At 45.5% G+C, this 15,410-nt stretch overlaps 1 protein-coding gene across 3 annotated transcripts; it reads left to right on the top strand.

Moving 5' to 3' along the window:
* BOLA1 (bolA family member 1) lies at positions 1–15,218 on the top strand. 3 transcript variants are annotated; one of them, XM_054555253.2, is made up of 3 exons: positions 1–206; positions 11,661–11,873; positions 12,211–12,998. In XM_054555253.2, the coding sequence occupies exon 3, from the start codon at positions 12,261–12,263 to the stop codon at positions 12,672–12,674; it is 414 nt and encodes a 137-aa protein (XP_054411228.1). In that variant the 5' UTR covers positions 1–206; positions 11,661–11,873; positions 12,211–12,260; the 3' UTR covers positions 12,675–12,998.
* Positions 15,219–15,410: the final 192 nt, after the last annotated feature.

Below are 15,410 nucleotides of genomic sequence, written 5' to 3'. Positions count from 1 at the left end.
ACGGCTAAAATTGCAGTTACAGCTTCTTTTACAAGGAGAAGAATGTGGAAAGAATAACCAATTTGATGTAATTTATAAGAGCTACCGGGAGGGGTGAAGGGAAGTCGTTTGATTGGCTAAAAGCGGAGCCGTATCCAACAGCCAATAGGAAAGCAGAAAGCCGCCTCTTGGTTTGCATCCTGCACTGAAAGGAAATGACGGATTTTGTAAGTATCTACCAATCGCTGAGAGCCACATTAAAGCCCCTTATTTGCATGCCAGGATCTTTAAAGAGAGTAGGCTTTCAAACAAAATGCTGGTTTTGTCTTACTGAGGGGGACTGTGGGTTTTTGTTTTGTTTTGCTTTGCTTTGTTTAGTTTACAGCCGAGAAATTCCAATATGGACCCTAAGGAACTGCAGAAGACATCCTTAGACGGAGAGTTACGCTCACGCAAGAGTAGGGGATTCTGAAGCCGATGATCCCCTTGAGCTCTAAACTACCAAGTCCCGCCCTTTCTGTCTCGTCACAGCCAAATTCCCTTTAAAAATACATGTACTACTAAGGCTGCCTCCTTTCTCGCCCCTAAACTTAACTCGCCCGCAGCGGCGTGTCTCCGCCCCGCCCCCACCCCCCTGCACTCCTCGGAATCCGGTTTGACCGAGGCTAGAATAGATTTGTCATCCTCCTCTTGACCTCCAGGAGGCGGCCTTCAAACTTGCTCCCTTGGCTTTCAAAATGTCGCCCTCTGTTTTTCTTCTTACCTCGCTTACTTTTCTTATCCTGCTCCCCCATGCCACTGCCCATCTCTAAATCTGCGAGTCCAGCTGGACTGTTTCCCTATCTCCAATTCTTCACTTATCCCGAAGAGTCTTACCCATTATATGCTTTCAACTAACATCCAAGTTTGTTTCAGAAGCTCAGACCCTTATGCCTAACTGCTTACTGAATACTTCAACCTACTTATCCCAACGAGCACCTCAAACTCAAACTGAACCTCAGCCTATCCGAACGCGAACTCATGCAAACAACCTCCCCTCTTTGCCCTCTTTTCCTGAAATGCACCAGCATACTTACAGATACGTAAGCCGAAATCTACTCTACTCTTCCCTTCGTCTTAGCAGGTCCAGTCAGTTGCTTCCTTAACATCCCTTCAGACTTTTTCTCCATGCTCCCTTGTCCACCTCATCATCATCCCTTAGATTTCAGCAACAGCCGGGAAAGGGTAATTTTGCCGTCAGGCACTAATCGCTGGCATGACTCCAACGGCCTTAGGAATCTTTCCTGAAAGCTCTTCTTTTTTTCTTTTATCCCATTTAACAGATGAACCTGAAAGCTCTTGTGTTTCTTCCTCCTCAACGTCCCATCTCTGGGAGTTCTACATCTCCTACACCATTCTCACCCTTTCCTTAGTATCCCTTAAGGTCAGGTAGAATGCTAGAGAGAAAAAATAGACTTGTGGGTTTTTTGTTTGTTTTTTGAGGCGGAGTTTCCTCTGTCACCCAGGCTGGAGCACTATCTCAGCTCACTGCAACCTCCACCACCGCCTCCTCCACCCGGCCCCCACCCACCCGGGTTCAAGCGATCCTCCCACCTCAGCCTCCCAAGTAGCTGAGATGACAGGCGCCCACCACCCCGCCTGGCTAATTTTTGTATTTTTAGTAGAGATGGGGTTTCATCTCTACTAATGTTGACCAGGGTGATCTCGAACTCCTGACCTCAAATCTCGAATGTTGGCCAAGCTGGTCTCGAACTCCTGACCTCAAATGATCTGCCCACCTCGACCTCCCAAAGTGCTGGGATTACAGGCGTGAGCCACTGCACCCGGCCAGAAAATACTTAAATCATTCTTTGACACTTTTTCTGATGTTTTCTCCTTTATTCTCACCAGTTTATTCAACTGGCATTTATTGGATGCGTGCTATTGGGCCATGGGTGTATAGATAATTGAAAGTAGTACAAACAAGTCTGTGATGAAATGCCTCCAGAAAATGGAGGAAATCTGGTGAACTCTGAGAGTTAAATTAGTTAAAATCAGCTACGTATAGAGATTACTCCTGGTAAGAATGCTGGTATAGATTTGGGAAACACCAAAGTTCAGACAGAGGTGATGAGGGTGTAACCTAAGATCCTTCTAATCCAGTTGATTATATCATTTGAGAAGATGAATGTTAACAGAAAGGTGCGGTCCACATAGAGTCCAAACAGGTGGCAATTATAGTAGGAATATGTTATGTTTTCACCAACACTAAAATATATCTGGCAGATGTAAAGTTTGGCCTAGAAAAGGGTCCTTGGTTATGAAAGCATCAACCTTTTCTCACAGCCTGGGTGAAATATTTCTGAAGACTATCCAAGTTCTTTCATTCAGATTCGGTGCTCAATTAACAACTTTCTGATTATTCTATTCCAAGATAAAAACATAAGACTGAAGTGGGGGGAACCAGTTGTAGAAAGATGTTCATCATATAATTCAATGAATTTGCATTTTGGACTATTCATAAATTTTGTGTGTACTTTGTTAGCATGGGCCCCTCCCCAAGAAGCCAGTCAGTCCTGGAAGTTCTAATAGTGTCAGCTTTTCAGACCTAAAGGGCTGAGAACAAAACCCAGATGATAGGGGACCCCACCACAATCCTGGCACCCCATAAGGCCCTGCTTGAGGGGCAAGATGACCTTCCTTTCTTTCTCTGACCTCCTTTTTTTTTATTTTTTATTTTTTTTTATTTTCTTCCCAGACAGAGTCTCACTCTGTCAGCCAGGCTGGAGTGCAGTGGCAGAGTCTCAGCTCACTGCAACCTCTGCTTCTCGGGTTCAAGTAATTCTCATGCCTCAGCCAACCAAATAGCTGGGATTACAGGCATGCGCCACCACATCCAGCTAATTTTTGTATTTTCAGTAGAAACAGGGTTTTGCCACGTTGTCCAGGCTGGTCTCGAACTCCCAAAGTGCTGGGATTACAGATGTGAGCCACTGCGCCTGGACTTGACCTCTGATTTCTTTTTTACTTCTATCACAGTGCTCTGTGCCATAAGAAGGGTGAAAGAAAAAGAGATTATGTTGAAACCCTACTATGATAAACCCTACAGTAGTGACTGCCTACAAAGTAGATAAAATTATGTGTTTCACAAATAAACTGAAGCTTACAGGGATTAAAACAATTGCTGGGCCAGATGTGGTGGCTCACGCCTGTAATCCCAGCACTTTGGGAGGCCGAGGCGGATAGCTTGAACCCAGGAGTTTAAGACTAGCCTGGGCAACATGGTGAAACCCCATCTCTACAAAAAATACAAAAATTAACTGAATGTGGTGGGGCACACACCTGTGACTTGTGGTCTCAGCTACTTGGGAGGCTGAGGTTGGAGGATTACTTGAGCCCAGAAGGCAGAGGTTGCAGTGAGCCGAAATAGCGCCACTGCACTCCAGCCTGGGTGACAGAGCAAGACTCTATGTCAAAAAAAAAATTGCTGAAGGTCACACAGCCACATGATTAGAGCCTAGGTCTGCCTGACTCAAATAACATGCTCCTCACCATGTCATTCACACTCTCACTAACTAGATGTTGGGCTTAAAGAAGTCATTTAATTTATCCAGCCATTGTTTCTTCCTCCGTACAAAAAAAAGGAAGAAAGAATTATTAGATGAGATCTTCTCTACTCCCACACAAATATCCTTGCTGTGCCCACATCTCTTTGTTCATATCCTGGTGACAGCACTCACCATTCTGTACTGTGCTCTGTGTGTGTGTGTGTGTGTGTGTGTGTGAGAGAGAGATGGAGTTTCGTGTGTGTGTGTGTGTGTGTGTGTGTGTGAGAGAGAGAGATGGAGTTTCGTGTGTGTGTGTGTGTGTGTGTGTGTGTGTGTGTGATGGAGTTTCGCTCTGTCGCCCAGGCTGGAATGCAATGGCACGATCTCTGCCCGCTGCAACCTCTGCCTCCCAGGTTCAAGAGATTGTCCTGCCTCAGTCTCCCAAGTAGCTGGGATTACAGGAATGTGCAACCACACCTGGCTAATTTTTTTATTTTTAGTAGAAATGGGGTTTCACCATGTTGGCCAGGCTGGTCTTGAACTCCTGACTTCAGGTGATCCACCCATCTCAGCCTCCCAAAGTGGTGGGATTATAGGCGTCAGCCACTGTACCCAGCCTGTACTGTGCTTTAATCTCCTTTCTGTAACCATTTCCAGAGAAAGATCATGTCTTCCTCTTATTTGAATCAAGAGTTCTTGATTCCTTCCACCTGGCCCTTAATAGTTTCCTTAAATGTTTTTGGCATGAATAAATGAAACAAACTCTTAGAAAATTAGCATTTTCTTTTCTAAAATATTTAGTCAACAACCACTCTCCAAATGACAACCATAAATAGTAGATGATGGTAAACAGAATGGGAAGATATAATAGAAGCTCATCAGTTAAATAAAAATAATATAGGCCAGGCACAGTGGCTCACGCCTGTAATCCCAGCACTTTGGGAGGCCAAGGCGGGTGGATCACGAGGTCAGGGGTTCGAGACCAGCCTGACCAACATGGTGAAACCACATCTCTACTAAAAATACAAAAATTAGCTGGGCATGATGGTGGGTGCCTGTAATCCCAGCTACTCAGGAGGCTGAGGCAGGAGAATTGCTTGAACCCGGGAGGCGGAGGTTGCAGTGAGCCGAGATCATGCCACTGCACTCCAGCCTGGGTGACAGAGCGAGACTCTGTCTCAAAAAATAATAATAATAATAATATTAATATAGCCTACCATAATACAGTTGCTGGAATAAAGGAGAATAAGTGTAAATAACCTAATAGAGAGCTTGGGAACCTGAGAGGCCCCACAGCTAGGTTAGGAGGATATGATGGTTCATTTTATGAGTCAACTTGCCTGGCCCAACAGCTAGTAAAACATTTTCTGAGTTTTGTTTTTGTTTTTTGTTTTTTTTTGAGACGGAGTTTCACTCTTGTTGCCCAGGCTGGAGTGCAATGACGCGATCTCGGCTCACAGCAACCTCCACCTCCCAGGTTCAAGCGATTCTCCTGCCTCAGCCTCCCAAGTAGCTGAGATTACAGGCGTGAGCCACCATGCCTGGCTAATTTTGTATTTTTAGTAGAGACAGGGTTTCTCCATGTTGGTCAGGCTGGTCTCGAACTCCCGACCTCAGGTGATCCGCCCGCCTCAGCCTCCCAAAGCGCTGGGATTACAGGCATGAGCCACCACACCTGGCCCATTTTTCTGGGTATTTCTGAAAGAGATTAGCATTTGAGGCCAGGCACGGTGGCTCACGCCTGTAATCCCAGCACTTTGGGAGGCCGAGGCAGGCGGATCACCTGAGGTTGGGAGTTCGAGACCAGCCTGGCCAATATGGTGAAACCCCATCTCTACTAAAAATACAAAAAATTAGCTGGTGTGGTGGCATGCACCTGTGTAGTCCCAGCTACTCAGGAGGCTGAGGCAGGAGAATCGCTTGAACCCAGGAGGTGGAGGTTGCAGTGAGCCATGATCGGACCACTGCACTCCAGCCTGGGCAACAGAGCGAGACTCTGTCTCAAAAACAAACAAACAAAAAGTAATCTATGGTGATAAAGGTTAGAATAATGAGACTAATGATTAACTATGGCAGGGTAATACTGACTTCCCTGGAAGTCTTCTGAGGTGCTGGGAATTTTCTTTATCTTGATATGGGCATATTCATATGTAAAATTCAGCTCTACATTTAAGATTTATAGGGGTTTTTTGTTTGTTTGTTTTTTGTTTTTGAGACAGTCTCCCTCTGTCACCGAGGCTAGAGTGCAGTGGTGTGATCCCAGCTCACTGCAACTCTGCCTCTCGGGTTCAAGCCAATTCTCATGCCTCAGCCTCCCAAATAGTTGGGATTACAGGTGCCTGCCACCACGCCCAGCTAATTTTTGTATTTTTAGTAGAGACGGGGTTGGCCAACTCATGTTGGCCAGGCTGGTCTCGAACTCCTGATCTCAAGTGATCCACCTTCCTTGGCCTCCCAAAGTGCTGAGATTACAGGCATGAGTCACCACGCCCGGCCTACATTTATAAATCTCTTACATGTACATCATACCTCAGTAAGCACAATTTTTAAATATAAACAAAATTGAAGTAGTCATCATGGGGAAAACAATGAGTACTTTGTTGGGCATCCCAATCCTCATGTTACAGATGAGTGTTTATCATTGTTTGGTTGTTTTGTTTAATTGTGTATGAGGTGGCTAACATAATCTCTTGGTGCTTAAAGCCTCTAAAAGCCTTAATCTGGCCACGACAGACCTTCATTAAATAGTAGATATTATTATGACTATATTTTTATTAGAAACAAAGACAATAAGCTTGCCCTGTGGAGCTCGCAACTTGCAAAGCTTTCGTTTATTTTTACGACAGCAATAATAGTGAAGTTGCCCTCTCCATTCATACATCAATTCACTCATCCATCCAATATATCTTATTGAACACCTAAGTATGTCAACACTGAGCTTGGCATCACACATCTAGAATATAGTGAATACCATTCATTGTGCCTGGATCTCTCTTTCCACGTGGTTAGTTCCCTCTAGTCATTCAAATTTCTGTTTAAATGTTACCTTCACACCTAGGCTTTCCCTGACCTCAGCCTCCTACCTCTCCCTAACACTGTCACTGGATTTGCAAACTGCAAGGTCCTAACCAAAGCAAGTCCTATAGATGCCATCTTTGTAGCAGCTTTCTAATCAATGTACTTCTCTCTAGCCCATCTCGTGCCTTCACTCAGGTTATCTTTCACCCAGACTACCAACAAAGACTTTGCTACTCCTCTCCCTGCTTCTACACTTCCCACTCCTCACCAGAGTGGGCTTTCTAATAGACATTCTGATTCTTTTCTCACCGTTTACTCTCTCCCCAGGTGATCACATACCACACCCCAGCCCCACCCCCATGATCTCATTTCATCTTCAACAACCCCTAACTAAGAGATGTCTCAAATATACTTCTCAGATGCTAAAATTAGTGGGAAAAAACTTAATGAGAATTAGGAAAGTAGACAGACTTAAAGTATCTTCCACAATTACAGACAGAAAAGGAATTTTATAGTGGAAAAGCCTGACAGATACCATCTTAATCAAGTGATCAGAACTATCACTAGTAATAACAAAAATAAAGATCACATGCCCTGGTAAGGTTCACAGAGAAGAATTCAACATTACTTCTGCAGTATTCCAGCCAAAAATGCATGTGCTAAATTTTAATCATAAAGAAACATCAGACAAACTCAGATTGAGGGACATTCTACAAAATAAATGTCTGTAACTTCAAAGCTACCAAAGTCATGAAAGACAAAGGAAATCTAGGAAACTATTTCAAGTTAATGGAGAACAAAGAGATATAACAACTGAATGCAACATGTGATCCTAGATTGGATCCTGGACCAGAAAATATTTCTTTTCATTTTATATATAGGATAGTAGTGGAACAACTGGCAAATTTTGAATAAGGTCTGTAGATTAGATAATAGTACTGTATCTATGTTCATTTCTAGAGGCTAACAGTTATATTCCGGCTATGTGAGAAAATGTCTTTTTTTTTTTAAGTAAATATACATTCGTCAGGATTCTCCGGGGAAACAGAACGAATAGTAGATAGATTGATAGACTGATAGATAGTTTTATTATAAAAAATTGGCTTTTTGATTATGGAAGCTAATAAATCCCAAGATCCCCAAGATCTTCAGGGTAAGCTGGCAAGCTGGAGACCCAGGAGAGCTGATGATATAGTTCCAGTCCAAGTCCAAAGGCCTGAGAACCAATGGTGTAGTTCCAGTTCAAAGACGGAGTCTAAGACCCAGATGGAGCCAGTGTTTCACTTCTGAGTCTGAAGGCTGAGAAAAGCCAATGTCCGGGTCTCAAAGCAGTCAGGCAGAAGGAAGTCTCTCTTACTCCGGAGAGGGTCAGTCTTTTTGTTCTAGTCAAGCTTTCAACTGGTTGGATGGGACCCACCTACATTAGGGAGGGCAATTTACTCAGTCTACCAATTCAAATTTAATCTCATTCAAAATACTCTCACAGAAACACCCATATTTGGCCAAATATCTGAGCACCAATCCTCTAGAAGTTGGCACATTAACCATCACAGGCCGTGCGTGGTGGCTCACGCCTCTAATCCCAGCACTTTGGGAGGCTGAGGTGGGTGGATCACCTGAGGTCAGGAGTTTGAGACCAGCCTGGCCAACATGGTGAAACCCCCCTCTCCACTAAAAATACAAAAATTAGCCAGGCGCCATGGTCCACGCCTGTAATCCCAGCTACTCAGGAGGCTGAGGCACGAGAATCGCTTGAACCCAGGAGACAGAGGTTGCAGTAAGCCAAGATTGCATCACTGCACTCCAGCCTGGGCAACAGAGTGAGACTCCATCTCAAAAAAAAAAAAAAAAAAAATTAACCATCACAGGTAGAGTTTCATAGGCTTTATCTCTGAAACTTAGTCTCAAACAGTCCGGAAAATAATTACATATTTGTAGATAGGTACATACAAATAAAACAAACAGTAAATTGTTAATATTTGGGTAATGGTATCAGGATAAAGGATATACAGGAATTATTTGAACTGTTTTTTTAACTTTAGATGCACAAACCTTGTAATTATCCTTGACACTTTCCCTCCCACAACCAAGCCATTACCACACCCTGTAAGTTTTACTTTCCTAATATACATCTTGTAGCCACAATTTCTCTCCATTTCCACCACCACCAACACCACCTTGGTCCAAATCGTCATCATCTCTCACCTAGACTGCTACAGTAACCAACTTGTCTCCCTATTTCCACTCTTGCCTCCTCTACAATCCATTCTCCACCCTGAAGCCAGTGATCTTTGAGTCAGCTAAATGCCATGCATGATCCTTGGTTTCTGAAAATTAAACATTTATAATGTTTACTTAGACTGTGCTGCTATTACAAAATACCACTGACTGGGTAATTTATAAACAGAAATGTATTTTCTCACAGTTCTGGAGGCTGGGAAGTCCAAGATTATGGCACTGGCAGGTTTGGTATCTAGTGAAGGCCAGTTCCTCATAGATACACCATCGAGGTGACCTTACATGGCAGAAGGGACAGAAGGGGCCAACTTACCCCCTCAAGCTCTTTCAAAAGGCATTAATCCATTCTTGAGGGTGGAGCCCTCATAGCCTTATTACCTCCTAAAGGCCCCACCACTTAATACCAACACCATGGATTAATTTTCAACATGAATTCTGGAGGAGACATATTCAAACTATAGTAGACACCAATGAGACAGTTGGGGAAATCTGAACATCAACTGTATGTGATTATAGTATTGTATGAATGTTAAATGTCTTGGATGTGGTAATGATATTGTGGATATGTATGAAAATGTCCTTGTTCTTAGGAGATACACATTGAAAGTACATAGCAATTAAGTAAAGAATTTTGTGGGGCCGGGCGCGGTGGCTCACGCCTATAATCCCAGCACTTTGGGAGGCCGAGGCGGGCGGATCACCTGAGGTCGGGAGTTCAAGACCAGCCTGACCAACATGGAGAAACCCCGTCTCCACTAAAAACACAACATTAGCCAGGATGGTGGCACACGCCTGTAATCCCAGCTACTTGGGAGGCTGAGTCAGGAGAATTGCTTGAACCTAGGAGGCAGAGGTTGCTGTGAGGTGAGATCGCACCATTGCACTCCAGCCTGGGCAACAAGAGCAAAACTCCATCTCAAAAAAAAAAAAAAAAAAAAGAATTTTGTGGCTGGGTGCAGTGGCTCACGCCTGTAATCCCATCACTTTGGGAGGCTGAGGCAGGCGGATCACTTGAGGTCAGGAGTTCCAGAGCAGGAGGATCACTTGAGGTCAGGAGTTCCAGACCAGCCTGGCCAACATGGTGAAACCCCATCTCTACTAGAAAAGCAAAAAAATTTAGCCAGGTGTGGTGGCACCAGCCTGTAGTCCCAGCTACTCAGGAGGCTGAGGCAGGAGAATCACTTGAACCCAGAAGGTGGAGGTTGCAGTGGGCCAAGATGGCACCACTGCACTCCAGTCTGGGCGACAGAGTGAGACTCTGTTTAAAAAAAAAAAGAATTTTGGGCCGGGTGCAGTGGCTCACGCCTGTAATCCCTGTAATCCTGGGTGGCCGAGGAGGGTGGATCACCTGAGGTTGGGAGTTCCAGACCAGCCTGATCAACATGGAGAAACCCCATCTCTACTAAAAATACAAAATTAGCCAGGCATGGTGGCACATGCCTGTAATCCCAGCTAATCAGGAGGCTGAGGCAGGAGACTTGCTTGAACCCAGGAGGCAGAAGTTGCAGTGAGCCGAGATCACACCATTGCACTCCAGCCTGGGCAAGAAGAGCAAAACTCCGTCTAAAAAAAAAAAAAGAATTTTGCACCTAACTCAAGTGATTCAGCAGAAATAATTATTATTATTTCATTATTATTATACACACATACATTAAAAGAGAGATACAAAGCCCAGTCTGGCAAAATCTTGTTAGTGAATCTAGGTGAAGAGTGGATAAATGGGTTGCTCATTGTATTAATCTTGCAAATTTTCTGGAAGTTTTAATTTTTTTTAAAGGCTAGGGAAAACAGTGTATGTCATAAGTTAAATTTCTTGAGTGTGATAAGGGTATTGTGGTTATGTAGGAGAATCTCTTTGTTCTTAGGAGATACATATTGGAGTAGTTAGGGGTGAAATGTCATGCTATCTGCAACTTATTTTCAAATGGTTCATCAAAAAAAGCATATAAATATATTTTAAAGCATATGTAAAGTACTTAAATATATGAGTATATATGTACAAGTATAAAATAAATATAAATGTAAAAAATGGTGGGTCAAGTGAAAGGTAGAGGGTGTTGCTTTTCAACTATTCAACTTTTTCGTGGCTTTGACATTTTTCAAAATGAGAAGTTGGGGAAAAACATTTAGAAATATGTAAATATATTAAGGATACAAAATAAAATTTAAATAATTTTACAAGTTAAGAATCATCCTGGAAAAATTACATCCTGTTACATCCCTGCTTAAAACCTCAGTAGCTTCCCACTACTTCTAGGATAAAGACAAAATTGCCTAACAACGGCTACAAGGCCTGGGGTGGTCTGGCCCCTTCCTCTCCTCCCGGTACCCTACTCATCACCATCATCTGCCCCCTAGGCTCCAACCACACATAACCACACCCTAACTACACCAGAAGGAAAGACTCCCTCAAAATTCTCTCTCCTCCTGTGCTTTACACACGCGGCTACCAAAGCCAAAACCTCACTATGAGGGACTGAGAAATGGGTTCTCATGTTGTTTCTGCTGAACTGTTTCCCTAAATCTTCTCGGAAATATTCTCTGTCCGTCCCCCATTCCACCTCCCCAACCCCGGCCAAGTCTGTGTAACTTGCCTCCTTAGCATCCTGTGTTTATCTCATCGTAGCACCTAGTACCCAGTACTGCAATTGTCTGCTCACTTGTTAGTCTTCAGTGCTCTGTTATCTCCTTGAAGACAGGGCCTGACTTGACTCCCCAGTCCCCAGCACTAGTCTGGGGCACAGTAATTATGTATTCAATCAGACTTCCATTTTCTTGCATATAAAATAAAGGAGTTGGGCTGGATGATCTACAAGATCTATTGGCAGTAAAATAGATCTAATAATCCCAATCCCAACTGCGCCTGAATTCCCTTTTTCTTTGCATTGCTGGGTTCAGAATTTCTGACCACCTTACCAGTGGGGAGAATCCGAGACTACAGTTCCCATGATCCCTCAGGGCACCACGTGGTGCCTGCCCGTCCTACCAACGCGCAGCGAGGACTCCATTTCCCAGCGTGCCTCAGGAAGGGCGCCAGGACTGCATTTAGCTCCGGAGCTTCCAGAGTCCTGGCCCTGAGCGGGAATCGCAGTGGCCGAGGCTGAGCGGCAGGTAGAAGGGGCTTCTCTGGGGCTTTACAGGGAACACAGGGGCTTCGGCCCAACCACAAGTACGCAGTTGCACATGCCCTACTTTTGCCCATTCTTTGCAAACCCCCTAAGGAACGAACCCGCCTCGCGTGCGGGCCTTTCTAATCTCCGCTTGTCCCTCCACTTCCACAGCTGGAGGTCGAATTTACCCCGTCACGTAGAGAAAAGGGGGGGTGTCTCGGGTCTCCCTGTGTGGCATCAATGCGGGCTCCCTTTAGAAGCTGGTGTGGACGTCCGGGCGTGGGGTTAGGGCGGATGCGGGGATCGCGGGGCGGGTGTTGACATTGTGCTCTCACCAGGCGGATCGCCCCGACCCTCACTCCTGGCGTCTGCGTCTCTGGCGTGGCCGATGCTGAGTGGGCGGCTGGTCCCGGGTCTGGTCTCCATGGCTGGCCGCGTCTGTTTGTGCCAGGGCAGCGCGGGATCTGGGGCCGTCGGTCCGGTGGAGGCCGCCATTCGCACGAAGTTGGAGCAGGCCCTGAGCCCCGAGGTGCTAGAACTTCGCAACGAGAGCGGTGGCCACGCGGTCCCGCCTGGCAGTGAGACGCACTTCCGCGTGGCTGTGGTGAGCTCTCGTTTCGAGGGACTGAGCCCCCTACAACGACACCGGCTGATCCACGCAGCACTGGCCGAGGAGCTGGCAGGGCCGGTCCATGCGCTGGCCATCCAGGCACGGACCCCCGCCCAGTGGGGAGAGAACTCTCAGCTGGACACTAGCCCCCCATGCCTGGGTGGAAACAAGAAAACTCTAGGAACCCCCTGAACCCCAAGAGAGAGGGAGGACCAGGATCCGAATGGGCTGGGTGAGCACGAATTACTGAGGCCTTCCCTTTGATACAGTCCAGGATTTGTAAGGGATGAAGACCCCTGGGCCCCATTCTGTTGGGGTCCATACGTATTCTCCGAAGATAGCAACTTGCTTCAGGTCAAAGTGAACCCGAGAAAAGAGAAGAATCACTCACTACTGCTCCTGCCCTGGACTATTCAGGAAGGGCAGCCCGGATGTTCCATGTTAAATCGTGACAGAACTGCACCAGACCTGATGAGTTGGAAACAATCCTATACAGTAAAAGAAATTACACTGTGAGGCTGTGTTCTTAATGGACTGCTGAGTCAGTGCCAGAGGTGTTCTCGGGAGAAGAAAGATACCTGTAGACTAGTCGGGAAGGGCTTTATGAGGGAAGTGATCTAGTTGGATCTTTAAAGGAAAGCACAAAATTAACCAGAAAGGAGAGGATAGGTGCTGCAGGCAGGGAGAAGAACCTGAGCAAAGACATAGACGCTGGACTGAGCAGTGAGTTAATGGACAAGACAGGGGATATAGGCAGGGACACATTTGAATTTCATCTTGGGGGAATGTTTGGCTTTTTTACAGCCTGTTCATTTCCAAAAAGTAGTACTTGTATTTGTTTAAAAGAAAAATGTTTTTAAAACCCACTAAAGCAGTGAAAAGAGGATAAGAACTAAGAAAATGATTACAGATGATGAAGAAACCTTTATATAGCCCTTTTTCTTTCTTTTCTTTTCTTTTTTTTGAGATGGAGTTTCGCTCTTATTGCCCAGGCTGCAGTGCAATGGCACGATCTCGGCTCACTGCAATCTCCGCCTCCTGGGTTCAAGCGATTCTTCTGCCTCAGCCTCCCCAGTAGCTGGGATTACAGGCACGCACCACCACGCCCAGCTATTTTTTTGTATTTTTAGTAGAGATGGGGTTTCACCATGTTGACCAGGACGGTCCCAAACTCCTGACCTCAGGTGATCCTCCTGCCTCAGCCTCCCAAAGTGCTGGGATTACAGGCGTGAGCCACTACCTGTAGCGTTTTTGTTTTGTTTGTTTTTGAGATGGAGTCTCACTTTGTTGCCCAACCTGGAGTGCAGTGGTGCGATCTCAGCTCACTGCAGCCTCCGCCTCCCAGGTTCAAGCAATTCTCCTGCCTCAGCCTCCCAAGTAGCTGGGACTAGAGGCTTGTGCCACCACACCCAGCTAATTTTTTGTATTTTATGGAGACAGGGTTTCACCATGTTGCCCAGGCTGGTCTTAGACTCCTGAGCTCAGGCACTCCGCCCACCTCAGCCTCCCAAGGTGCTAGGATTACAGGCGTAAGCCACCATGCCCTGCAATGTAGCCCTTTTTGAGCATTACAGATATTGTCATATTTCTGAGGGGAGCTCAAGTAATGTCTATAGAAGCAACTTTCCAATAATCTCAATGTGGAAATTATTGGAGAACAAAACTTGGTTAACATACCTTTTTTTTTTTTTTTTTTTTTGAGACGGAGTTTTGCTCTTGTTGCCCAGACTGGAGTGCAATGGCCCAATCTCAGCTCACTACAACCTCCGCCTCCCAGGTTCAAGCAATTCTCCTGTCTCAGCCTCCCGAGTAGCTGGGATTACAGGCTCCTGCCACCATGCCTGGCTAATTTTTGTATTTTTAGTGGAGACAAGGTTTCATCATATTGGTCAGGCTGGTCTCAAACTCCTGACCTCAAGCGATCCGCCTGCGTCAACCTTCCAAGTTGCTGGGATTACATGCGTGAGCCACCACACCCGGCCTGCTTAACATATATCTTGACCATTTCTAGCTGAAGAATTTAAGGTGCATGTGGTTGGGCAGTAGGGAGTCATTGACAAATTTTGAGTACAGACATGCCAGAGAGCATTTGGGGGCAGATGGATCTGGCAGTGATGTGTGAGTGAATTGGCATGGGAGGTTGGAGGAACAGAGATCAATCCAGAGTGAAGGTAGAACCCTGACTTACAAGTCATCTGTGGGAATGGAAAAGAAGGAGTTTATTTGAGAGCTACCATAAAATCAGAAAATGGTTTGATTGGAACAGAAATGGACTAGAGAGGGGAGTCAATGGTAACCCCAAGGCAGTGGTTTTCAGATTTTCTCAGGTAAGAGCTCCCATAGGAGATTGTTTAAAATGAAGCTTCTGGCTGGGTGTGGTGGCTCACACCTGTAATCCCAGCAGTTTGGGAGGCCATGGCAGGCGGATTGCGTGAGGTCAGGAGTTCGAGACCAGCTTGGGCAGCATGGTGAAACCGTATCTCACTAAAAATACAAAAATTAGTTGGGTGTGGTGGCAGCCACCTGTAATCCCAGCCTCTTAGGCAGCTGAGGCAGGAGAATCACTTGAACCTGGGAGGCAGAGGTTGCAGTGAGCCAAGATCACGCCACTGCACTCCAGCCTGGGCAACAAAGTGAAACTCTGTCTCAAAAAAAAAAAAAAAAAAAAAAAAAAACCAGGTAGATTCAAGGTCCCTATCCTTCCAAACCAAGAAAAAAAAAGGGTTCTGATTCAACAAGTCAAGAGTGGAGTCTGGAGTCTATTTTTAAAAAGCATACCAGAAGATTTAGAGGAAAGTTGGTTCTATTCTTACAAAACATTACTCCCAAAGTTTTCAAATCTGGGAGACTTAGAGGGCCCTCCATCTGTAGGGGAAAGATCAAGGTAGAGAGGCCAATTTAGGAAGTAAATCTGGTACAACATGTTAT

The sequence above is a fragment of the Pongo abelii genome, chromosome 1 (genome assembly GCF_028885655.2).
Source record: "Pongo abelii isolate AG06213 chromosome 1, NHGRI_mPonAbe1-v2.0_pri, whole genome shotgun sequence".
Taxonomy (NCBI): Eukaryota; Metazoa; Chordata; class Mammalia; order Primates; family Hominidae; genus Pongo; species Pongo abelii.
Note: the sequence above shows the minus strand (reverse complement) of the source record. Positions and strands in the feature narration are given on the sequence as shown.